This window comes from Crotalus tigris, unplaced genomic scaffold (assembly GCF_016545835.1).
Source record: "Crotalus tigris isolate CLP2741 ecotype Arizona unplaced genomic scaffold, ASM1654583v1 scf7180000017977.1317863, whole genome shotgun sequence".
NCBI lineage: Eukaryota > Metazoa > Chordata > Lepidosauria > Squamata > Viperidae > Crotalus > Crotalus tigris.
Genome location: NW_024096755.1, coordinates 282,403 through 308,529, shown reverse-complemented (window position 1 = coordinate 308,529; position 26,127 = coordinate 282,403). Strand labels below are relative to the sequence as shown.

General features: G+C 40.2%; 1 protein-coding gene across 1 annotated transcript; it reads left to right on the top strand.

Annotated features, from left to right (window-relative positions):
- Nucleotides 1-611: 611 nt before the first annotated feature.
- Nucleotides 612-23,056, top strand: LOC120309027 (zinc finger and SCAN domain-containing protein 2-like). The gene is made up of 5 exons (XM_039345813.1): nucleotides 612-735; nucleotides 4,661-5,930; nucleotides 12,080-12,206; nucleotides 16,740-16,802; nucleotides 17,911-23,056. Exons 2-5 carry the CDS (start codon nucleotides 4,830-4,832, stop codon nucleotides 19,236-19,238), a joined length of 2,619 nt encoding a protein of 872 aa, XP_039201747.1. The 5' UTR covers nucleotides 612-735; nucleotides 4,661-4,829; the 3' UTR covers nucleotides 19,239-23,056.
- The last annotated feature ends 3,071 nt before the right edge of the window (nucleotides 23,057-26,127 follow it).

The window sequence follows — 26,127 nt, the reverse complement described above, 5'->3', positions numbered from 1 at the left end:
CAACCTTCTTTCTAAAGCAGCCTCCATTTTGTTTATTCCCAGTTTGGAATGGACCCTGATTAAGATTTTTCTTTCAGCATATCCATAGATTATAAACATTACATGTCTGTCTGAAGTTCTCTGGGAAAGCATAATAAATGGTTTAGCTTGCAACGTGTCACAAGAATCCTTTTCTTGTTTGCTTTTGGGGGTTATTTTTTATTTTTAGGAACAGCAATTCAATAAGGTCAATTTCGGTTTAGAAAATGAAAAGGTATGGTTTGAACGTAATCTCAAAAGAAAGTAAAAAAAAAAAACGAGTCAGAACGCCTGGGAATAGTGTACATCCCATGTCAGTATATATCCCGTGATCACACTATCATGATCACGGTATTAATGACTATCATTTATTACTATTTCTACTACTATTACGATTATTGGTCCCTGGAGACAGTCACTTTTCCAAAACTCTTCCGCTTCAAACAAAGTGGTGCCCGGATCTGAAACCCACAAAAATTAAAAATCCGATCCAGGTGAGCGAGTGGGAGGCTGGAGAGAGAGTGGCGCTAACTCTCTGGACTGAGAAAGGGTTAATGGCCTGGCGCCCACGTGGGAAAGAAGGAAGAGGAGGAGGCGCCTTCCTGCTCCGCCTTTGGGTTGGGGGAGAAAGGTTTGGGGTTGTAAACCTCCCCCCCCTTAAGCAGCCGTATCTGGTGCAAGGGGGCGGGAGGGAAGACCAGCTCTTCCCCGCCAAGGGTGAGTTACAGGACAGAAGCGGACCTTTCCCCCCCTTTTTAAATAAAAACACGTGCGAGACGAGGAGGAGGTGGCAGGGTAAAGGAATAGGTGGGGAGGGCACTCCTTTTATTTCCCCCCCCCCATGCAAGGTGGATATAATATTAAAGATCGGAAAGGAGTGGGTGGGTGGATGGGAGGGAGAAAGCTTAGCCATCTCTTAGCCCTTCCCACCCCCAACCACATCAAAGAGGCAAAATGGCTGCATTCCCCTTGTCTTGGTGTCATATGGGTGGGGGGAACGGGTGGGCTGGAAGCGCCCTGAGAGGCTCTGCTCCGTGGGGCGTAGGGCAGTCGAAAGCCCCGCTTTGCAGGAGAGGAATGGACGTAGCGGGGAGGGCGCGGAGTTGGGGGAATGAATGGCTCAAGGTCTTTTTCGTGAGTACGCGCGTGTCTCTTGCAAAGGGGGTGGGTGGGCGAACGGGGTTTGCAGTGGGAGAAACCCTTTGCGGGTGTGTGAGGAGGGGGAAGGCAGAAATTTAGGAAGGGGGGGGAACTGGGCAGAAAATGTTGTCCTGGAAGTGGAGAATGAGCGAAGTTGGAAGGGGAAAGTTAGGGGCTAGCTGTGCTTGGGGGGAGAACAGGAAGAGGAATTTGCAAACCGTAAAAATGGGGATCTTAGCGTCTGAAGTGAGGGGGGGAGAGAGAGAGAGAGAGAGGAGAATTCGTTTTATGAAAGCTCTCCTTTTCAGTAATGGGGTGATGTACCCAAGCCCTGTTTGGGGAAAAAGTGACATGACTTGCTCATTTAGGGATAACTGATATTGCCTTGTCTGCTTCCTGATCCTGTGACTCTGAATGAATTCGGTAATGGATCAACTAGAACCTTCATTCCAATTATTAAAAAGATTGTGTGGTCGCTTAATTCCTTATACATTGCTGTACATTAAAAAATCCACAATTGATAAAGCTGGCAATTGGTGAACAGGCCTTATCCTCGGCTCCCCTACCTTGTCCCTAGAAAAGTTTATGGATATTTTAGGAGGGATACATTTGTGATCCAGAGATCTCTCTGGGTGTTGTTTCGAAAATGAAGGATAGAATTTTTCAGATATATATTTTGTGAAAAATTCCTTTGCCTCAAAAGTCTGTGATTGAGTTGGCAAAATAAATCAATGAAAACAATCACTTTGCTGTTTTTGCTTGTTTCTCAAAAGTCCCAAACAGAGGTTGCATCCAGTAAATTGGAATCAGTACACCAATTCTGGCAATTGTTGATTCTGAAAAAAACCCTCTTGTACAATACATCTAAATGTGTAAATCTAAAAATGAATAGACAAAAGTGCCTCTGCTGTTACTGTTGCTTGTTTTATAATAGGTTTTGTTATGGATAGTAGCTTTATATTGTTTGATCATTTACATTTTTTTGAAAGAGGAGGCTTTTTTCATATAGAAAGATTAAATGTCTCAATAATTATTTTGAGCACTGAAAAAATTACTTTGATATATGATGTCTCAGTTGGGAACTTGTAGAGCTCTCTTCAGATTTTCTTTTCAATTCTTATTTACTAATGTTAACTGAGTAACTTTAGCAGAGAAGCCAGTTATAAATCAGTACTTTTGCAATGTGACAAGAAACAACAGGGAAAAAGGATACGCAGTTTTTGAAATGAAAAATTAGGGATTTTTTTTCAGATTTTACTCATTACTACTATAATTGAAAATAAAGGTCGCTTCAAATTCTTTTTTGGGGGGAGGGGGATTCTTTAGAATTTGATGTACAGTATTCACCCCCAAAGCATCATGGAGTAATTGATTTCCTGCACACCATTATCACAATTGTGAAGTGACACAGTGAAATCAGCTCAAGTATAGAGAAGCTAAAAATAAATTATTTTTCTATGGTCCTAATCCTGAAGTGGCACCATATACCACTGGCTACATCTTCATGAGTGGGGAGAAATGGGAGGGACCAAGGCATCCTTGTGATTTTGTGCAAAAATGATTTTTAAATGGAATTGAAAATATATTTTGCCTTGGTTTGGAAATTAGAAAACTTGAGAGAAAATTCCTGACTTTTTTCTGTTGGTTAAAAATGAATACTTTAAAATTATCCTGGCTGCTGTGCCATTTTGTTTTACTGTTTAGATTTGGTAAATTATTCCTTTTATCACCAGCTGTGTGTGGTATTGTGCAAGCAAACAGAGACTTGAACAGCAGCAAAAGACGGTCCTGTTCTATTGTGGAACAGGTTTGCTGTTTTCTGGGGAGATGGAGCAATGTTGTGTGTTCTAGCATTTCAAAACATGAGATGGATATAATATATCAGGTGATTTCTGCAATCAGAACATTTAGTCCAGAAATATTGTGCTTGTTGGGAAAAGGTTAGTTCTAAACTCTGGTTTCCAGCATGGTGAAGGACTTGAGTGAGGAGACAACCTTACTGTAATTTGATCTATTTATTTATTTATTAGATTTTTATCCCACCTTTATTACTTTATAAGTAACTCAAGGTGGCAAATATACCTAATACTCCTTCCTCCTCCTATTTTCCCAGAACAAACAACCCTGTGAGGTGAGTTGGACTGAGAGAGAGTGACTTGCCCAAAGTTACCGAGTTGGCTAGATGGGAATAGAACTCAACATCTCCTGATTTTTAGGCCAGCACCTTAATCCCACCTCCAGATGCTGAAGTGGTAGAATTCTCAAAGAGTTATTATTCTGAATGTGTAGATTCAGGGAGAGAGCTAAAACCATCATCCTCTGCTCTTTCTCCTCCCTCCATTCTGAAAATAGATTGGGCACAGAATAATCACTGCAGCATTGCTCCTTTCCCCATTGCCTTTGTGAAGGAGTTGTTAGCTGTTATGAGGGAGGTTGTTTTTCTTTGACATTGACTCTTACCTTAAACTTTTCCAGTTTTTAATTTGCCTGGTGTTTTTTTTTTTTTAGGCAATCAAGCTTTCTAACTGATGAGAACTGCTCTAGTGCAGGGGTGTCAAACTCAATTTCATTGAGGGCCGCATCAGCATTGTGATTGCCCTCAGGGGGCTGGGTGGGTGTGGCCAGGGTGGGTGCGGCCTACTGGGTGGGCGTGGATGGAGTGGGTGTGGCCTACTGGGTAGGTGTGGCCAGTTCTACATCGTTTGTGTCAAGGGGGCTTGTGGGGGCCTGGGCAGTAGTGGGACAGATCTGAGGGTCTCTGGCAGAAGTGGGTGGGACCACGGCAAGTGCCAAACCATGGTCCGCTGGAGGCGCCTCACCATTCCTCTCAGGCCATGCGAGGGGGGGCCTAATGGAGCTAAGACTGAATGCGTTTCAGCATAGATGGCCACCACAAAATTGTACATTGGGTCCCGGCTGGCTTGGGCCAGGGCCAAGGGAAGAGGGCCGTTCCCTCACTGTTTCCAAGATGGCTTCGCGGGCCACATGAAAGTACTTCGCGGGCCGCATCCAGCCCCTGGGCCTTGTGTTTGACATGTCTGCTCTAGTGAATGAAAACAGGTTTAAATGGTTGAAGCATGATTGAGTTATAATTGCAATATATGAAACCCAGGGGTAACTGTCCTGCTCTTAAAAATGAAGTCTTTTTTGTAATTTTTTAACATTTCAGGATAATTTTTTTTCTTAAAATAGTTTCTGCCACTGGATACATATCCATCATCCTAAACCAGGCATGTCAAACTGCCGGCCTGTGGGGGGGATGTGTCATACCAAAACCACGCCCACCCTATTGCCGACAATGGGGAAAAAGTTGTGATACATCACGCAATGTCACATGATGTCGCGAGTTTGACATGTCTGTCCTAAATTAAACCAAAGCAAGCCTTACAAAAAAACCTTTTCCTCAGAAATACCATTCTTTATATGGAGATGAATTCTGTAAATATGATTAATTTCATTTTGTTGATTGCTGAGTGATTGCTTACTTTTTTTGTCTTTTTAGGGAGAAAGTACTCATGTAAACATTTGGAAAAACCAAATCCTCTTGATGTATGGCGGAATCCTGTGACAGAGCAGTTTCCTTGACAACGGTCTTTCTGCTTCCTGGAAATTGTTGGCCAACTTTGGCCTAAGCTTATGGTCAAAGTTTGAGGAAGAAGACTCTTCCCACCATGTTTGCCTGTAAGACTTGGGGTATCACTGGCCAGACCTCGGTCTACAATTGGGACAAGTCTGTCTACCTCTTAGAAGACAAAATGGAGTCCATGCAGGGATCAGGGGAGCTGGATCTTCATTTTAAGGTGCTGCTTGAGCAGGAAATGTATCCAGAGATCACAATTGAGGAGGAAGAGGAAGAGCCTGAGGAAGTAGAAGTAGATGCGGAAGGGGAGGCAGATGAAGAGGAAGAAGAAGAAGAAGAGAGGGGAGAGGAGGAGGAAGAAGAGGAGGAGGAAGAAGAGGAGGAGGAAGAGGAGGAAGAGGGAGAAGGGGATGAGGAGGATGAAGAGGAGGAGGAGGAGGCACATCCACAAGGCCCTCAGCAAGAGGCAGTGGGAGCAGTTGATGGAGATGACTCCCTGCTTGTGGTGTGTACTGGAACAGTTGAAGAGCTGCTAGGCTTAGAGGCATCACCAACTGCTGAATCAATGCAGCTAGAAGAGGCACCACAACCTCAGCGCTGGGAGGTTCAGTGGGAAGAAGTGTCCCAAACTTCACAGCCTCTCCTCCCTGAAATTATAGAACCACCATTAATATCACCAGAAGCAGCCACATCAAATATCACTCAGGTAGTGGAAGTTGCTGCAGTAGAGGTAGAACCAGAGGCCTTCCCGACTACTTTGGAGCAACTAGGGAATACTTCATCCTCATGGGGAACATCTTTCATTGAAGAGAGCCACCAGGACCTTCAACGCTCCCCAGCTAGTGCAGATAGAGGGAGTATTGGCAAAGCACGGACACCTATATCTGGAGGAAGCAGTTTCAGCCTGGAAACTGCACGCCGGCGGTTCCGGCAGTTCTGTTACCAGGATGCTGAGGGTCCCCGAAAGGCATGTGGTCAGCTCTGGGAGCTTTGCAACCATTGGCTGAAGCCAAAGAACCGCACCAAGGAACAGATTCTTGATGTCCTAATTTTGGAGCAATTCCTAGCCGTTCTCCCTCCTGGAATCCGAAGTCGGGTATGGGAATGTAGCCCAGAGACTTGTGCACGGGCAGTGGCCCTAGCTGAGGAGTTTCTAGCCAAGCAGAATGAAGCAGAAAGACCAGAAGAGGAGGTAAGATGGTTTAGTCCCCCTTCCTTTCCTCACATGTATTCTTAAGGTTCATTGTCAACAATGAATCTTATTTATTTGAGGGGAAGACCTCTGTGACAGGACACCTGCAGCAGGTATGGAAGGTAAATGAAATGGGACTTTAGGGCGGAGAGTCAATATGTTTTGCTTTTGGAACAAACGATGTTTACACCTGACTGGTGGTAATTACACAATTATTATTCATGAAGACTAATAATACTACTACCTTCTAAACTACTTTCAAAGCATACAAATCTCAATGACTGCCCCATAAAATATCACAGAGCAATAAAATAAAGTATATATTTCATACTATTTCCAGTATGTAGACTGAATAGGTTCCAGCAGGTTTATGGGTACTTCAAATTAGCAAGGTGAATGTTTTTTTTAAATATTTCCTCCTATAACAAGGTTTAGACAACCACACCAAACTATACCTAGTACTTGAGATTATTCTTCTTATTTCTCCCTTGGCTTATTTTATTTGCAGAATTATGGGGAGCACTCAAAAGTGTGATCTCTCATCTGCAGTCTGGAGTGCAATCCACTGTCTCCTTAGCAGCCCGATCACACTGCAATCTATTGGCAATCCAGCTGTCCTTAGCCAACTGTAGCCTGCTGATTCCATATGCTTGCCTCACGTCTTGCTGCTTTTAATCCATGAGCTTGGAAGGTCAGGGGCTAACAGCAAACAGTCAAGTCCCTGTGCAAAAAATGGGGAAGAAATATGCATAGGGGAAAAAAAAATCTGGCAATGGCTGAATGAGCTGGAGTTTTTGATTCCTTGCAAACTGTTACCTGATTTCCTACAGGGATGCAAACAAGTGGCAGAGACAACTCTTGGATCAGTTTGCTGTTGTCATAAAAATGTGTGTATAATTTTGGGTTGATCTCAGCCCCATCTGAGATTTCTAGCAATGTGGAATCTGTGACTCCACCCCAGTGCTGCTGAATTACAACTTACCGTGTCTTTTCATCCACCAGGTTGATGGGTCTATTGAGAGTGACAGCCTGTGGAGGTTCACTGGCTTTCTGTCTGTTTTTGTTAAAAAGTTTGCTACGGACATAGTATCCCCATCTCTTAAACAGGGAGATGAGACCAATCAGAAGTTTCCATCTGAAGAAACCTCTTGGTTGAAGCACCTGATTCATACTGAGATTAAAATGACATTTCTGGAACTATTTAGTCCTTTAGAACTTTGTCATATCCTACAAGTATGTACTAATCATGAGCCTGGATTTAAAATGATTCATGGATGCTTCTGCCACCATTGTAACAAAATTAATTGCCAAGTTCTGAACTTGAAATGTCTGAGAGTTGAAATAGCAGTATAACTGGGTGCAGATATTGAGATAGGTTGCATAAGGGCGAGTTTAGTCTTCTGTTAAGGCACCAGGCTAGAAACTAGGAGATCATGAGTTCTAGTCCTACCTTGGGATGACTAGGTGACTTTAGGCCAATCTCTGGTTATTATGGGAAAAATAACTGTGGAGGAGGAAGGAGTGTTAGGTATGTCCACTACCTTGAGTTATTTTAAAAAATAATAAGATCGGATATGAATAATAATGTCCTGGTACTTGAGAAGAACTCGATATATAAAAATTTCAAATCCAGTCTGAACCTCTGGCTCACTGTGCAACAAACCATAATAATACAAATGTTCTTGACATAATGGTAGACAAATATCCATGTATCAGAAGCCTGCAGGCTAGATGGTTATAAGCTATTTTATCAGCTCTCTAAAGTTACTGTCAGAGGACTTTCTCATTCCTGTTGTCTTATCCTTTTATTTAGAGAAGTTGGATATGGAGCTTGGGACCTTTTTAATTCTGTGCAGGCTCTCTCCTGCTGAGCTGCAAACTTTTATTAAAAATAATGAACCACCAAAAATCTCCTTCTGTGTTGTGAGCCCAAGGACATTTTCAGATGTTTGGATCTCAAGTCTCTAGGCAACATGGCCAATGGCAAAAATTGTGGGAACTGTAGTCCATAAGATCTGGCAGGCAGCTGGTTGCCCACTCCTTGTCTATATAGTCTAGACCAGCTTGCAGATTTGCTATTTAATTTTTATGGAGAGGCCTGAAGAGTTTCTATAAATGAAGCAGATATCTTTGTCAATGAGCTACAGGCCCTGCCAGTCAAAAATGAATGATGGTAAACTGCTCTAGTGACAAGCCAGACACCTGCTTAATTCTACTCTTATTTTTACTATTTTTTTTTAAAGTTCTACAGGTAGTTCTCAACTTACAACCTCAATTGAGCTCAATATTTCTGTTGCTAAGCGAGACATTTGTTAAGTGGATTTGCCCCATTTCATGAACTTTCCTGCCATATTTGTTAAGTGAATTACTGCAATTGTTAAGTTAATAACACAGTTGTTAAGTGAATCTGGCTTGTTGACTGCTTGTCACAAGGTCGAAAAGGTGATCACATGACTTTGGGACACTGCAAGCATCATAAATATGAGTCAGTTGCCAAGCATCTGAATTTTGATCATGTGATCATGGGGTCATAAGGGTTGCAAAGATCATGTGATCATGGGGTCACAAAGGTTGTAAGGGTGAAAAACCATGTCACTTTTTTCAGTGCTGTTGTAAGTCGAGAACTACCTGTATTTGAATTACTGCGCAATGTAAATTATTTCCTGTATTTACTTTTGGCTGATGTGATTTTGAATGGTACATAAGCATTTTGTTAGCCTTATAACAATTGGTAATTGGTATTTGTTAATTTTTATTGCTCTTTTATATAAAAAGAGTGAAAATTTCCGACAAAAGAGATGAAGAAAAAAATTAAACATTAAAAAAAAGCTGCTGGAGAAAAACTGACCAAAATGCATGTAGATACACACACACTTAAAACAACTTACTTTTAAAACTGCAGATTAAATTTTGACCACAAAAAATGTTATTATCAACATTTATATTACATTGATAAAAGAGCAAGCTCAGTCCTCAAGAGCATTTTAGTATAATAAATTCTATGTTTATAAATATAAGTCATAATATAAAATATATTTTTTAATCTAGGATTTAAAATCTGAAGTGATAATTTCTTTCCCGCAGTGCAAACTAGAGAAATTCAGAGAAATTCTAAATATTCAGAGTTTGATTTTCAATATACGTGAAACTAAGAATTGTTAACTTTTTCCCAGAAACTAACAAGTATTGTTCTGAAGAATGGCTGACATCCTATTATTTGAAATGTTCTCTGCCACTTTGGTAATCGATTGAAATGGTTCATATGTCAGGACATCACATAACTCTGAATTTCTTTCTCTCCCCCCCTCCCCCCCATAGTGCAGGAAAGGGTCAATCAGATATAGGTTGCATTCTTGGTCTAGTGCAGGGGTAGGCAACCCAAAACACTCAAAGAGCCACTTGGACCCGTTTCCCACCAAAAACAAAACACAGGGAGCCGCAAAACCATTTTGATATCTAAAATGAAGATAACACTGCATATATCCTTTTTTACCTTTATTATAGGTGTGTGTGTGTGTGTGTATGTGTGTGTGTGTGTGTGTATGTGTATACACACACACACACACACATACACACACACATTAAAAATAAAAGTAAAAATATGACTCTTGGGAATATCCATACTATTAAAACAATGATCACCAAGAGAATGCTTTAAGAGAATAAAATTACATACACACAAAGGTAAAAAAAGGATATATGCAGTTTATCTTCATTTTAGATGTCAAAAGGGTCTCTCTCTCCCTCCCTCTCTATCTGCCCTTGGTCTGCCACTCCTCTTCCCCCACTCTCTCTCTCTCCCTCTCTCTTTCTCTCTCTCTCTTTCTCCCCCCCCCCTCCTATCTGCTGCTCACCTGGCAAGCTTCAAGCTGTTCTCCAACAAGCTGGGGGTAGGCAACCTCGTCTCTTTTATGACTCATGGACTTCAACTCCCAGAATTCCTGAGTCAGCCTAGCTGGGCTAGCTAGCTCTCTCCTGCCCTTCCTGCTTCCTGCTTCCTGCAGAGACGCAGCAAAGGGAGGAGCTCCGCCCAGTAAGCTTTTCAGCTCCTCGGAGAATACTGTGAGTGCACTCTCTTTTACACACACAGACACACAGACACACACACACACACACACACACAGAGAGAGAGAGAGAGAGAGAGAGAGAGAGAGAGAGAGAGAGAGAGAGAAGCAGGGAAGTGCAATTGCCTCTCTCTGTCTCTGTCTCTCTCTGCAAAGGCAGAGGAGGCTGGGAGCCACAGGGGAAGGCTCAAAGAGCCGCATGCGGCTCCGGAGCCGCAGGTTGCCGACCTGTGGTCTAGTGTCTACATTTCTTTGTTCAATATGTGGCAGAACATTCCGTGCTAACATTGGTCTTATTAGCCACCTATGGACACATCGTTGATGGCCCATAACCCACAAGATGTCAAGGTCTTCATCGAAAATCGATGGACGAACAACACATATTCTTGGACATCCCTGCAGAGAGCATAAAGAAAAAAGCAGAGGCTGTAGTTTTCAGAGGCAATTAGGCCTCTTCTTTAACATCTGAGCAATTATAAATAGCTGGGATGCCAAAGCTGAGGCACCTAAACTGGAATGAGTTTGGGCAAAATTATGCCCATCAGGAATGGGTTGCATTTTGTTTTTATCCTCAAGACGTTTTTAGAGATTGCCTCAGAGATAGTGCTGGCTCTAAACCATCATCATGCTTATAATTTTTAAGAACCAAACTGTCTTGAACCTCTTTTCATTTCTTTCTCGGCTCCTCAAGACTGGTCAACTGTCCACTGAAATCTCATAATAGGCTTTACAGATCTTTAAATTAAAACATTTCAACATCTAACCCCCTCTCCCTTTATTTTCTCTTTGCTGTGCTGGTCTTCCACAAAGAGGGTTGAATCTGCTGCCTTCAGTAGATTTCCAGAATACTACACAAAGGATGCTGGGAGCTGTAGTCCTACAGCCTGGAAGCAAAGGGTTTATGCTAAGAAGTTAGATTAGGTTTCTTCTCTAAGAGGTCCTTTCTGCAGAAATGTAAACTATAATCAGAAAGTAGATATTGATATAAATTGTGATATTGGAGCAGAAAATCACAACTCGTGATCTTTTTTTTTAATTAGAATATGATTATGGAAGTCAGAAGCAATTGAGGAAGTGTTTAATGTAGGGGTTCCCCATCATCCCCAGCCAGGTAGCTCTTCTGTATCATTAGGTACTGAAAGCCAATTTGAAAATTTTTACATGGTAGAAAGCACATAAAAAAGCTAGATTTCCAAAAGACTGGATGGACATACAATTACAATTGAGCAGAGTTGCATAAAGTATGATCACTAGGAAATGATGCTGCCTTCTGAAAGTCTTTTTTTTCCAGAGAGATTTTAATTGTGATTTTCCTGTTTGAAAAGGGAAGTGGAAGGATCCAAATGGGAACTGATTCATGGGGTTCTCTGGTTTTTGTTGTGAGCGCCAGCTTTAGTGAAAAGGTTTAGAGGTTATAGAAAATATTGAAACCAAAAATTAATACAGCGGAAAAGCAGAAGAAATACCATGTATGCTTTTGGTTCTCCAGCTGAGAAGATTTCATGTGCTGAGACTGCACTGAATAAAAATTTGCTTGTTATTAGTGAATGATACTAAAATGCAAATAAAGCAATCCACATTCTGAATAGCAACAAAGGCAGAATACTGTGAGATGAGGAGAATCTGTATTATGATTATGATGATATCCCTCGCTTACTTTGTACAATTCAAGCTGACATGTATACAGTAATGCTTCTTCTATTTCTTAGAACAACAACCTTGTGGGGTGGATTGTTTAAAAAATTCTCCCTAGTTTCATAGAAGATAAGGTTGGAGAACATCTAATCCAACCCTTGTTCAGAACAGAAATCTACTACAGCATCCTTTGCAGATGGCAACTACTTAAACCCACCCAGGATCATGGAGTTTAAAAATAAAATGTAAATATTCTCCTCCCCTCCCCCAAACTACCAGGTCTGTATGGGGAATAGAGACCCTATGGGGGAGCCAGGCCCAAATTTTGTATCCCCTTTTATTTTCTTTTTCAGGGAGGAAATGTTTATTTTAATTTTTTAAGTGTACTTAGCTTAGTATTAAACAGTCTTTGGCTTCTTTGTTAATTGTGCCTCTTTGATTAATCTTCAGGATTTTGACTTATTTGAGGAGGTGGTAGTGGCATTTCCTGATGAAGACCAAGTCGCTTCAGATATTGAGCATGGAGATATATGCATGGAAGCTGGACAGCAGGCTGATGTAGACATATGTTTGCTTGGTAAGGAACCTTTGACCCATCTACTTAGTGCCTTGAATTGCTTTTCTTTCTCTAAATGCATTTTTAAAATTATTATTGATGTATGCATCCCCACTGCAAGGATTATATAAAATGGGAAACACCTAAACAGGGGTAGGCAACCTTGGCTCTTCTATGACTCATGGACTTCAATTCCCAGAATTCCTGAGCCAGCATGGCTCAGCTTAGAAACTTCTCCCTTTCCCCTCAGCATGGCTGGCTCAGGAATTCTGGGAGTTGAAGTCCACATGTCATAAAAGAGCCAAGGTTGCCTACCCCTGACCTAGAACCTAAAATGTATACAGTAATATAAATCCTAACAGATGACTACGAATACTTTTAAGAATAGCTCAAATCAGCTTCTCCAATCCAGTGTCCTCCAGATGCCATCATTCATAGCCATAGTTTTGAAGACCTGTCAATGCAATGAGCCTTAAATTCCATTATTTTTCCTTTTATATGACCAAATCATGGTCTGCTGTCTCAAGTCTCAACGGTGCTTTTTCAAAAGGCAACTGGACTGTGTTTTTTCCTGTGAGAAAGAAGTCATTTCGCTTCTCATCTAAGAAACGTCATCAGTTTTGGCTGGATGATGGGAAGGGGGGTGGAGATGGAAGAATTAGTTCTGATGGGATGTTTGGGAGAAATGGAAGGATTATATTTCTTTACAATCATCAGGTGGTTAGCACTCTCTCTGAGAGCCGTTAAGGTTACTTAGGGATTTATCTGTGCCCTCAGGGTCACCTGAATCAGAGTATAAATGGGTGTGGAATCTTCTTGAAACAGCCAAAAGGACTACATTGTAGACGGGAGATAGGTGGGTGTTGTATCCCTCCCCCTCTGTTAACAGAGGGCTGTTCAATTCTAACATAGATGGCCTCTATGACATTCTGGATAGAGAGGACTATTGGTTTGAAAGAGGGATAAAAGAGGCCATCTATGTATGAATCGAACAACTCTCCCTCAACAGAGAGGGAGGAATACGACACCATCCATCTCCTGTCTACAACGCAGTTCTTTCAGCAGTTCCAAGAAGATTCCACACCCATTTGCATTCTGACCATGAGGGCACAGATAAACCCCTAAATGGCTTCAACTGCTCTCAGAGAGAGTGCTAAAGACCAGATGACTGCAAAGAAACATAATCCTTCTACTCCCCCCCAACATCCTGTCAGAACTAATCCTTTCATTCCCCTCCCCCCATCCAATCAGAACTGATGAAGCTTCTTGGATCAGAAGTGAAATGTTTTATTCCGCAAAGGAAAAAAAAGTAGTCTAACTGCCTTTTTAAAAAGCCCCTTTGAGACAACCATGATCTGGATGACTGAGAATCTCCATAGACATCCTTCTCAAGTATAATAAACTCTTTCGTATAAACAATAGCATTATTAAAACAGACCTGAAAGCTCATTATGGTTGGAGATTAAACTATGGTAGATGCATACCAAGACAGGAACAGGAACATGCAGAGGTAATTTGTGAAGCCTATGGTTTGCAGATAGCAACCAAGTTATATCCTGGCAATTTTCTTTTTCAAGTGGGCTACCATTAAACAACATAGAGCCTTTTTTTCATGAAACTCCAGTGAAGTGAATTTGGAACAGTGTGTGTTCATTTTCTGTGGATAATGCAATCCATTCCTTTGCTGCCTTGGCATTGAATTCCACAACCTTATCAGGGTCTTTGAAAAATATGGACTTCCGGTTTTGCGTCATGGCGAGATGGACGCAGGAAGGGGTCTTCCGTGCCCGATTTTTCCCTGCTGAGGGCCCTAAAAAGGGCTTAAAGTTGCCCTGAAGAGGCAATGAAGAAGGAGAGGTGTCTTGTCAATCACGGAGAGATGGCGGTCTTTCCATTCAATATGAGAAAAGCCCTCCAAATCACCAGGGGAAAGACTGGCTACATTCCTATGGCCAGCCATTAGTTGCTGACAACTGAAGAAGAAAAGCACCAATCAACACATCGTAAACAGCATATCTGGAACTGGGTGAGAATATTGATCCTTTCTTTACTATTTAACAACTGAATTTCCTGAGAAAGGCTCCCACGAAGCTAAAAACCTCCGAATGTGAATGGAAGAGGCGTTTTAATTTCTATGGGGGATAGAAATACACAATATTGAAATGGAAGTAATGTAAAGCTACAGTTTAAAAATTTTGAAAAGTAAGATAATTGTTAAGATTCTTTCTTTGAAAAAAACCCATTGAGGTGAAACATAAGAAATCAATCCTTTGTTTTAAGAGTGGAAAATGTATTTTGAATGACATCTAGTGGTGGATCTGAGTATAGCACTATAACTAGCTTCCTACCTGCTTGGTGATTCCTAGCCCAGTGGTTCTCAACCTGTGGGTCGGGACCCCATTTGGGGTCGAACGACCATTTCACGGGGGTCGCCAAACAACACAGTCCGCCATTTTTTCCCCCTTTTCCTTAGCTGTGCTACTCCCTTTTATTCTATTGGCTTTTGAAAGCCAATAGAATAGACTCTCTTGAATAGAGTCTAATTCTATTGGCTTTCAAAAGCCAATAGGAATTGTCCAGGCTGTCTCTGCCCTGCTGAGCCTGCCAAAAGTCCCATTCTGCAAATGGTGTTGCATCAGTTGAGTAGTCCTCAACTTACGACCGGTTGAGTAGTCCTCGACTTACAACTGGTTGGGGGTCACGGCATTAAAAAGGTTGAGAACCACTGTCCTAGCCTAAGGGAGAACAGCTGGTAATAAAGGAAAATATTTTGGCATTACTTATCACCCTGACCTTGTTGGACTATAAATACTCACTGAGCTTGGACTTTTAATCTCAAGAGCTAGTGGAAGAGAAAGAAGAACTTGACCTTTGATTACGTCTGGCTGGGAAAGACTTTTCAGCTGTTTTCAGGGAGATTGAACACTCTGAACATTGTGGATTATAACCTTGCCTGACTGACCATTTTTGGATGCCTGAGACAAAGGATCACTATAAAATATTGCTTTTGGGACTGTTCCTGTATTCTAATACCTATTGGATTATAAAGACTGCATATAAAGACCAGAAAGCTAGAGGAAACTTTGTTCTACTCTTATTGAGACTGGTAATATTAGAGGATCTCCAGGAATGATGCCTCAAGAAAAAACAAATACCTTTCAGAAGGAAATATACTCTGCATTACAACTAATTCACCAAACAATTGTTGCATACAAAGAGGACATAAAAAGAAACCACAATGAGACTAAAAATAATTTAGATAATATAAATGAGCAAATTTCCAAATTAAATCTTCAACTAGAAAGTTCCCAGACAACAACTACAAAGTATGAACAAATAAACCAGAGATTGGAAGATGAAGCAGAGGAAATGGTTCTAGAGACAGAAGAGATGAAAGAAGGGAGATATAAACAACCATACACAAATAAAATACTACAAGACTTATCCATAACAATGAAATTGCAAAAAACCCTTTCCCTTTAAGATTGCAAGATGTACCTGATGACAGGAAGAAGATTTGGGAGGATGGAACATAGAGCTATCAGGGGAAATGTTACAGTTTGAGAGACAAAAGATGAGGGGAGAAATTGAGGGAGAAGGAAGGTGGAAGTTGCTTAAGAAACATAAATGGGTGGAATTCCCCCTCAAAAATACCCTACCTAAATTGTCTTTCTCATGCCAAGCAACTTTCATAAAAATAGAAAGAAAATTCCTGGGCGATTTAATTGGAAAGCTACTTGGCAAAGAAAGAAAGCTAGAGTTAGATTTTAAAAATAGAAGATTTGACCTATTAGAGGGGGGCATCATATGTTTAAGTACTTGTTTGAATATGGTTAGAAGAATGGATAACCCTTAACTATAATTAGACTTTTATAATGAAAGATATGATTTATAATTAAAATAGCATTTTTTCTCTTTTGATATGGGAAATATGAAAATAAGAGGATTGGTATGAATAAAATTTTAGCTATATTAATGTAATTAATATTGAGAAAATCATAACTGACAAAGATACTGTAAATGTTGATGGGAAATTAAATCTTGACAAGAGCACGAAAAGCAGGATATTGATTAATGAATTGATATTATTATTTATATAATATTAGTAAAATATGATGAAAATGTTTATATTTAACTCTGTATACATCAATAGTATCAAAATTGTAATTGTGTAATGAGGGGAAAATGGAAAGAATATGGGGAAGAAAGGAGGATCAGGGAAAAAATACTGGACTGTGCAGTACTGAATAGACTTATATTGGAGAAGTTAATGTTAAATATGTGAACCCAGACAACATGTTGTTTACTAAGCTCTGAAGATTGTAATTCTTAAAAATTAATAACACTTTAAAAAATATGGACAATTACTAACCAGTATTGTCAGGCAGAAACCTGCCAGCTTTCCTTTATGCTGGTCTTTGACCATAATAAATATTTGATTTGCCAGTTTTACTTTTAAAAGATCTAAAAAACATCTTGGTGAGTATTCTTTACATATCTTAAGGCATGTTTTCAAGTAAGCTTTAGGTTTGGCTTTTTTCCTTTCTTGCATAGGATCTTCTGACACAGAAGCTACCTGGGATTCTTCTGCAGATGAAGGAGAAAGAGGGGGTTCAGGTGAGTCAAGACCTTCTGTAGCAAAGTGTAGGAGGAAATTCTGAAAGGAGAATGAGTCTTCCTACTTCAGAATAATGCCTCCTAACCCCCACTTATTTTGAATCACTGTAACATTACCTCAATTTGAGTGCAGCCCTCAGCTATCAAAAGGATGGCCACCCTGGCTATAACAATGAAAAATCTTTACAGTTCTTTGAACTCCAAAACACTGTCTCTCGTTAGTAAATGGCATTGATTTTTGTTAATTGCCTGAAGGCTGCTGCCCTTAATGGCGCTCGAGCTCATTTAGTATTTACCAATAAAGCAGATGAATTCAGATTCTCTTCTGCATCCGAATAATCTTATATTATCTTATGTTATTTTGATTATTGTGTACCAGGCAAATAGTATCCTTTCTTTTTAATGTACCAGAGCTCTCTGTAATCCCAAATATGTTGAGATTACAACTCCTAGAGTCTCTGACAATATGACCAAAGGGAAATAAAGTGAAGTCTTCAAGCAGAGCTTGACTCCTGGAGATTTCATGTATAAATGGCCCACCATTGCCTTCTTCCATGATGACTTTTGATTGCTTAGTCTAGCTTACAGTTCCCATCTAAATACTAAACAAGCCTCACCCCTCTCTTAGCTTTCACATCTAGAATACACGAGCCAGGTGCTGCCGTAACTCCTGTCCTGTGGAAGATGTAGTCTCAAATCATCAGGACAGTTTCAGGTTGAGGAGGGCTAGCTAAGAAAATCTGGAAAGAGGAGACCACTTTAGGAGGGACGTTATCTGCTGTGTAAGATAAAAAGGAAAGGCTCTTTAAAGGAAGCGCCTATTGGAGTGTGTGTGTGTGTGTGTGTGTGTGTGTGTGTGTGTGTGTGTGTGTGATGTCTCAAACTAAGAAAGTATTTTGCTTTAAGTGTCTCTCATGTGGCATAATTAATTCATCAATTAACTAAACTGAATTAGTAACTTGGCTAATCATGTTTTCACCAGTGATAATTAATCCAGTCAGTTTCGTAAAATGAATATAGTAACTTGGCTGGTCAAGGGTTTATTGAGTCAACAAAGCTAAATGATGTCTATAAACTATTTGAATTCTCTCCTTTTCCCACATCAAAGCTGGTGCCCGGACTCCTAACAGAGCAGATCCTCAGATGGGATTTGGAGAGAGACGCAATGGAGCAGTACAGCATTTGGCTCCGAAGAGGATACGGATAAGAGAGAAACGCCACCCTTGCATTGAATGTGGAAAACGGTTCCGTTGTCAGTCAGAGCTAGCCCTGCACCAGAAAGTCCACACCCGGCCCAAATCCTATCACTGCGCTGAATGTGGAAAACAGTTTGGTCGATCCTCACATCTCACCAGGCACCAGAAAACCCACATGGGTGAGGAATGCCATGTCTGCATCGAATGTGGCAAGCGATTCCGTTGGTCAACGGAGCTTGTCATCCACCAGAGGATCCATGCTGTTGAACAGCCGCACTACAGTATCGATGCTGACACTTTGCTTCAGTGGCCCTCCGAGTTCAATATGCCCCAGAATATTTTTATGGGTGAAAAAGTCCCTCCCAGTGGTGATATGGTAAAACCTCATGCAGTCAAGAAGCCTCACCTCTGTCCTGAATGTGGGAAAGGATTCCGGTGGCCCTCTGAACTCGCTGCTCATCAGAAAACTCACAACAAGAACAAACACTACCTCTGTCCTGAGTGTGGGAAAGGATTCCAGTGGCCCTCGGAGCTGGCGGCCCATCAGAGGACCCACGCAGGCAATGGTTTGCCTCCCATTGCTGATTATGAGAACAGCAACAGCCAGCCACCTCATCATCCTCCCTATCTGGGAGCTGGCATGGCAGAGAAACGGCATCTTTGCGGAGAATGTGGCAAGGCGTTCCGATGGCCATCAGAACTTGCCACACATCAACGCATCCACACAGGAGAAAAGCGCTACTTCTGCACAGAGTGTGGGAAGGGGTTCATATGGCCTTCAGAGCTGGCTGCTCACCAGCGAACCCATACTGAGAAGCAAGCTTACCAGTGTCTGGAGTGTGGGAAAATATTCCATGATCTCTACGGTCTCACAAGACACCAGAAGACCCACTTGGGAACCAAGGTCTATCCTTGCACGGAGTGTGGGAAAACCTTTAGTCGGCAATCTCATCTGACTCGGCATCGGATCACTCACACTGGCGAGAGACCTTACCCTTGTATTGAATGTGGGAAAAGGTTTGGACGGCAGTCACACCTCACTCGGCATCTGAGAATCCACACAGGAGAAAGGCCCTATCAGTGTGGTGACTGCGGAGTGAGGTTTAGGCGGAGACACAGCATGATGTACCATCAGCGGATCCACTTGAGAGAGTCCAGTGGAGGTGTGGACATGATAAACCCTCCTAATGCAGAAAGTCTTGCTGATCCTCTCCAGAATCCTCTCCATGTCACAATTTGAAACGTTGGGTGGTAAGGAAGTAATTTCAGAAGGAACATGGGATGTGTGAAGGGGACACCTTAATCACAACATCTGGAAGAGATTCTCGTGATGTATTATTTCACCACCCGGAGAGTCTGTATCACAGGCGGGGTCCAAGAGGCACGTGTTTTCAGGATTCCTTACAGCCTGTTAAAAAATGCTAGCACAGGGCCTGTGAATTGTGCAAATGATGTAAAGGATTCTGTGACAAGATGTCCACACTGTCTTCTGAACAAGTGTTGCTTTGTAGTTGGGCTGAAAAACAGGGTTGCCCCCAGAAACAGGTCTGGTAAATTGGTGGCCAGGTTAGTCCATGGTCCTAATTTTAGATTTGGCTCCTGCAAAGCTTTTGTGGCAGGAAAGAAACATTTGATAACCAGAATGGGTCTCCCCTTGCTACTTATGACAGACAGAGCAGTGTTTGTTCCCTAGAACACATGGTTGTGGTGGGGTGTTAGACAGAATCTGCTTTCCTCACTTTCTTCACTTTTTCTTTCTGTGGCACATATGTGGGTCAGGTTGGGATTGTTGCGATGAGAGGACTCTGTGGGGCCATCATGTTGTTCCTTGCAGGGCAGGGCACTCTTTGCATTTACACTGTTCATATGTAGAAAGACTCATGCTGTCGCAGTGGGGAAAACTGACCTTTCCCACTTTTTAAAATAATATAATAATAATAATAAAAAATCTCTTAAGTTGCAAGAGTCTGATTTGGAACGAAATACAACCTATTACTTCATATGGCCTTCAGAGTTGGCCACTCACCAGGGAACCCACACTGGTGGCAATTCTTCATTTCTACCAATCCTCCCAAGGCAGAGAAATCAGCTAATCAATCTAGATTTTGGAAGACAACATGGCTGGCTCTCCAAAGATACTTTCAATGAGGTACTTTTACTTTCCGTGGCACTTCTGTTTTTCCTTTCCTCTTTTCTTGGGAAATTTTGGGAGAAATTTCCTTCCTTCCTTCCCTAGGGGCTAAATTACTTATTTTTTTTTTTAAAAAAGAAATATGGCAGTGTTCGGGTCTTTAGAGCAGTGATTCCCAACCCTGGCAACTTTCAGATATGTGGACTTCAACTCCCAGAATGTTGGCATGATGGCTGGGGAATTCTGGAAGTTGAAGTCCACACATCTGAAATTTACCAAGTTTGAGAAACCCCACTTTAGAGGAAAAGAAGAGCACATCCACTTTCGCTGTAATGCTGTAGTTTTCCCCCCACGTGGGACTCTGCAGATGTCTAGATTTGCATTTTGTTTTACCCTTAACCACCACAGTCATGCTGTTGGGATGATGTGAGTTTTAAGGCTGCACTGTTATTTATTATTATTTTTTGAAAGTATCAGTGGGATTTTTTTTTTTTAATCCAGTAAGGCCTTGAATTAAAACAAACCACATTGTAGTACAGTGAAATCACTACAAAATAACAGCAGGACTAAGCTGTTGTTTCATAACCAAGTAATATTAAAATCATCAGAGATGATGAAAAGCTCTACAAACTAACCACCACAGTATTTCTAAAATGTGAGGAATGACAATATCCACACAGTCTCTTCTGGAAGGAGATCCAGAGTGATGGCTCTATGGAGGAAAAAAATCCCTCCAAAGTAGCCTCTTGGTGGAGGGAATGAGTAGAGATGTGAAGAAAAACAGATGTTGCCTTAACCTCCTAGCTCTGCATTTCTGAAATAGTGTGGTCCTATGTATATTTACTTAGAATTACATCCCACTCTTTCAGGGAGATTTATTCCCTAAAAACTATTTGGACATAAAACTAAGAGAGTAAAAGATTTGGTCTCTAGATTGGAGCAGAGAATACATTTTTAGTGACTGTTATCAAATGTGAACAGAGAAGGAGTTTTGAAACTGAAATAAAAAGGGTAACCCCAGGAGTGTTGGAGACGTGAGGAAAGGCAGTATTTTGAGTTTCGGTTCTAAGATCTTTTTTTTCCTTCGTATTGTTTTTGTAATAATAAGGGAGACTTTTAAATCTCCACCACTTTTTTTTTTTTTGATCCGCCTTTGGAACTGGAATTCCTGAAGAATGAACATTCTTTTGGAAATAACTTCAGAATAAAGAGCTTTCTACAATTAGTGCCTTGTGTGCAGTTTCTGAAGACCAACTTCAGGCTGTGGCCCTTGCAGAAAGGAACAAGATGATGCTTTGGAATGGTTCATAAACTCAAGAATACCTTTATTCCAAGCTGTGCTTTTTTGTACCAATTCTGCATTTTCTATTGGCACTCATTTGATTTGTTGAAAGAGAGTTTGCTTTTTTGCAGAGAAATTCTCGGATTTGAAGTGTGTTCCTGCAGTCATTGACTGTATTTAACCTATTAAGCATTTAACCTGGTTACTGACTTAACTCATTTGGGGAGTTTGCACAATACAATGAATCCTAATCCTGACAAACAGCTCCGGTTTGCATAAGAACTGATCTGTAATCCGTAATTCCAAATCCTTTTTTTTTGAAGTACTCCTGTGTTCCTAAGGATGCTTAGAGAGGTTATTTATGCACAAGATTCCTTGGACTAGTATTGTCCTGCACTGGAACATCCATAATTTGTAGAAAAATGTCACTCAAAGTGGAAATCATGAGATTATAACTTAATATTTCTAGAGGACACCAAGTTAAGAAAAAATCTCAAAATGTATTTACCTCATACAATAGTTCATAAACCGCCATTAGAGGGAGCTCAAGATTTTCAAAAGAAACTGCTTTAGCCTCACAATTTTAGGCAGTCATACAGTAGTTTAATATTACTTTTTAAACTATTCCCTACTCTTCCTTTCAACACAGCAACCTTTACAACAGCAATAAGATAGGTAAATGTCAGGTAAAATGCTAGAAACTGTATCGTTAAACATTCCATTATAGCATTAAAATGACACTGGATGCAGAGTTGTTACAGTCCATTGAGGCAATCTAGTTCCTGGTGGCTAAGGATTTATGTCCCTGCATAATTGATTTTCAGAAGTGGTTTCCTACTGCCTTCTTAAGGCTGAGAGAAAATGATTGGACTGGACCAAGATCATTGACAGGACTAGCACTCAAAATCTCCAGGCTCCTGATGCAGCAACTTCATGCATTACTACAGTACATCATACTCAGACAACATACCTAAATCCTTAACCTAAAAAATGCTAAATTAAAAAATACTTTAAAATATGTTTGAATTATAACAAATTAAAATTTGTTTAATTTAATTGTAATTAAGTAATAAGGAAAAAAGTTTTAATTATTTGGCTGAGCCAAAAGTCAGAAAACCCTGCCTCCTAGCCATATATGTTAAGCTGTACAGAATAAGTATGTCCTGAAGTAAACTGAATTCTAGCCAAGACATTTCTATCATTAGTATGACTAGATTCACACATGATAAAGCATCTAAACCTTGGTTTATTGACTGTCAAAACTGGTTGGGTTAACGTTACATTTAGCTCTAAATCACAGTTTATTTAGTGGCACTACTGGGTTCACAAAGCCCATTTAAATCAAAATCATAGGGCTTCATATACAATATGTGATATAGCAAAGACACATGTCCTAAGGCTGGATGAATTTTGATGACCTTGAAATACAATTTCCTATTCCAATCTTCCTAACCGGGCCCTTGTCCAAACCAGATTTTACCACATCCTGGCAGAGCATGATAGGCTTTATAATCTCATATACTTAGAAGCATTGAGTTAGAGAAAGCTGTGCTATTTCATTGCCTGTTGTAAGTCAATGTGTATTAAATACTACTAAACATATTCTAAATGTACCAATCTATAGTAAAATCCAGCTATTATTCAAGGTAACTTGAAATATTTATTCATTCAATTTCTATAGCAGTCTAACTCAACCAAGTAACACTGGGCAGCTTACAATTTTAGAAATTAGCAAAAACTACTGATTATCATTGGTCTACAATAACACTAATTAAAAATCTGTCTCTCTGCTGAAATGAAAACTTGGAATAAAGAGGAGAAATCAGAGTAGGATTTTTATATAGAGAGATTAATAACATTTGGCATTTATTTTATTTATATTTATAGTATGTATTTTTAGATTGCCTATGTCCCTCAAGGACGGGGTCTGGGATGTACAGTATAATATTAGCATATAAAACAAAATATGAGTATTCTTTGACCTTTAATTATGTCAGCCACATTGAGTCATTACATAAACACCTGGTTTCAGTTGCTAAATCTCAAAGAGATTTATTCAAGCCAGAGTAAATTGAGAAGACTGCAATTTGTCCATTCTTGTTTTAAAGGAAGCATGAAAAAAAAAATCGTATGGCTGGAAAAGGCCTCTTCTTTTCACCCACCCCTTTCTCACTTTCTGTACCAAACCAAGTTGCCTCTTTAAAAATAATAACAAAACATTGAAGGGAAAGGATGGGATTTCTAGCAGATTCTCTTCTAGTTTGCATTTTGATGGAATTTTCTTCTGCAGTACTTTTTACATTACTTAACACTTTGATCATTTTTTTCCTCACAATTACTCAGTTATTGTAATTTATCAGTCAAAGAATTATTGCAGAAGCAGTGTTGAGTCACATCACAATCTGATTTCAGCAAGCAAAAATCTGGCACAGAATACCATGGGCCTCTACAATTAGCATAGAATTCAATTAATTGCTGATTTATATTTAGTAGCAATGATTACAGAAAGACGATTTAACAGCTAAACATGATGCAGCTTGTCATGTTCAGCAAGCTTCCAGCAATTTCTTTAGGGAATTTTTTTTTTTGACTTTCCCATGAAACAACTAAATAAAGAAATGTAATACAAACATGTAGCTGAAAAGTAAAGATGTTTTCAGCAAGATAAATGTTTTGTGCAGACATCAACTGTAACCTGTTGTTAACAGCAAGCATATGTAGCTGCTTCAGCAAAATTAATGAAAGCAAAATTCTAAAGCCAAGTGTTTATGATGATTACTAATTCATTTTAAACTGGATGTATTGCAAAGTAATAGTTTTATAGACTGAATTCTTCTAGCATCATGATTTGCAAGTAGTTGCAACAGTTCATGAAAACAGACCTTGTCAATCAGATCCTAATTTTTTCAGCCTCCACACTGAGCAATTATTGTTCAAAGGTCAACGTACAAATTACAAGTAACCATGAAGTGTTTTTTTTTCCCCTAACTTCATTAGAAATATACAAAATGACTTGGTTCATCTAACTTATTGCCCAACTAGGCAAACACATCTTGGGGAACAGATAAGCACTTAATGGTCACGATTGATCCTTTTCCTAATCCCAATCATTTTTGCAAACATCATCCTTGCTAGCACTGCATAATAACTCCTTCCTCCCCAAAATGCTAGTTTGTTGGCCTATGACATTGTAGTCCCAGAAATATTTTTATCCCAGGAACACTGGATTTGTTGGCAAGACAAGCAATATTTTGCATGAGCAAAACAAGCAATTCTCAAGTCTACACATAACATTTGTACTCAACAAGAAGAAATTTTAAATCAGTTTATCTACTTCTCGCTTCTTCCCTTCTCTATAATTCCGTTTAACAGTTACAGCAGATCAAGGTGGGGTTAGTTTACAGTAGTAAACCTCAGCAACTTCCAACCTCAGCAATGTTAAAATGTGTGGATTTTAACTCCCAGCATTCCCCAGCCAGCCATAAAGTCCTCACATCTTAAAGTTGTTAAGGTTCAGAAATACTGCTTTATTCAAAATCTGTGCAACATGACAGAATGGTTAATCAAAAGTCCTGATTAAATACCTCATCAATATCAGAACTTAATAATCGCCACATAATTGAGTAAATATAACCATATTGTTTGCCATAACAGTTTAACCAACAGCTCCAGAATCTTATCACTGCAAAATAAAATCTTATTAAAATCCTCAAACATGATTTATTTTTGCATATTTAATATCAAATGCTTAAATGAACAGAACTGCTCCCACCTTTCTTTACCACAGTACATGTTTTCATGGCTAGGAGAGAAAACATTAACAATGTGTGGCAATGAATTTTGGCTCAGATTACACCCTTTTGTGTACTGGATGACTTCACCCAGTCATCCAAACCTATAATTCTCTTCCTGAGAAGGAAAGTGACTGGAATTAATTGAGATGTGAAAGGAAAAGGATTGTGAAGGATTATTCTTGGAAACATCACCGTTGCTAGTATTCCATAATGCCATGCAGCAAATGCTACTTTGATGGACCAGGATATCAAACCTTCATAACCATCTGTCCCTGTGAAGGAATTCACAATCTGGGGTCCAGCTGGCATCCATTTTCAAGAGGATCTAACTGATGTTATATATTTACAGTATTTAACTAGCTTGTTGGATGTCTCAATTACAGAAGTCGTTCTCTGCAACTTACACATTTTAATTAAAAAAATAAACAAAATAAGAACATAGTGAGAACCCCAGTAATCATTTTATCCACCAAATACAGGTAGTCCTCAACTTGCAATAGTTCACATAGTGACTGTTCAAAGTTACAATGGGACTGAAAACAGTGACTTATGACCGTTTTTCACATGACTGTTGTAGCAACCCCATGATCACATAGAAAAGTAGATGCTTTAATTACACCTTTTAAAACATCTTTAATATGTCATAACATTATGAGCTCCGGGAGATGAAGCGCCACAAGAGACGTCTAGAGCGACGTTGGAGGGCCAGTAACTCTGAATCTGACCGATCACTATTAAGAGCCTATCTTAGGACTTATTTAGTGGCGATAAGAGCGGCAAAGCGTGTTCACTTTTCCGCACATATTGCGTCCGCAGAATCTCGCCCGGCCGCCTTGTTTAGGGTGACCCGCTCCCTTCTTAAAGTGGAGGAGGCGGAGGAACCCTTGCAGGGGAGAGCTGAGGAGTTTGTTCAGTTTCTTTC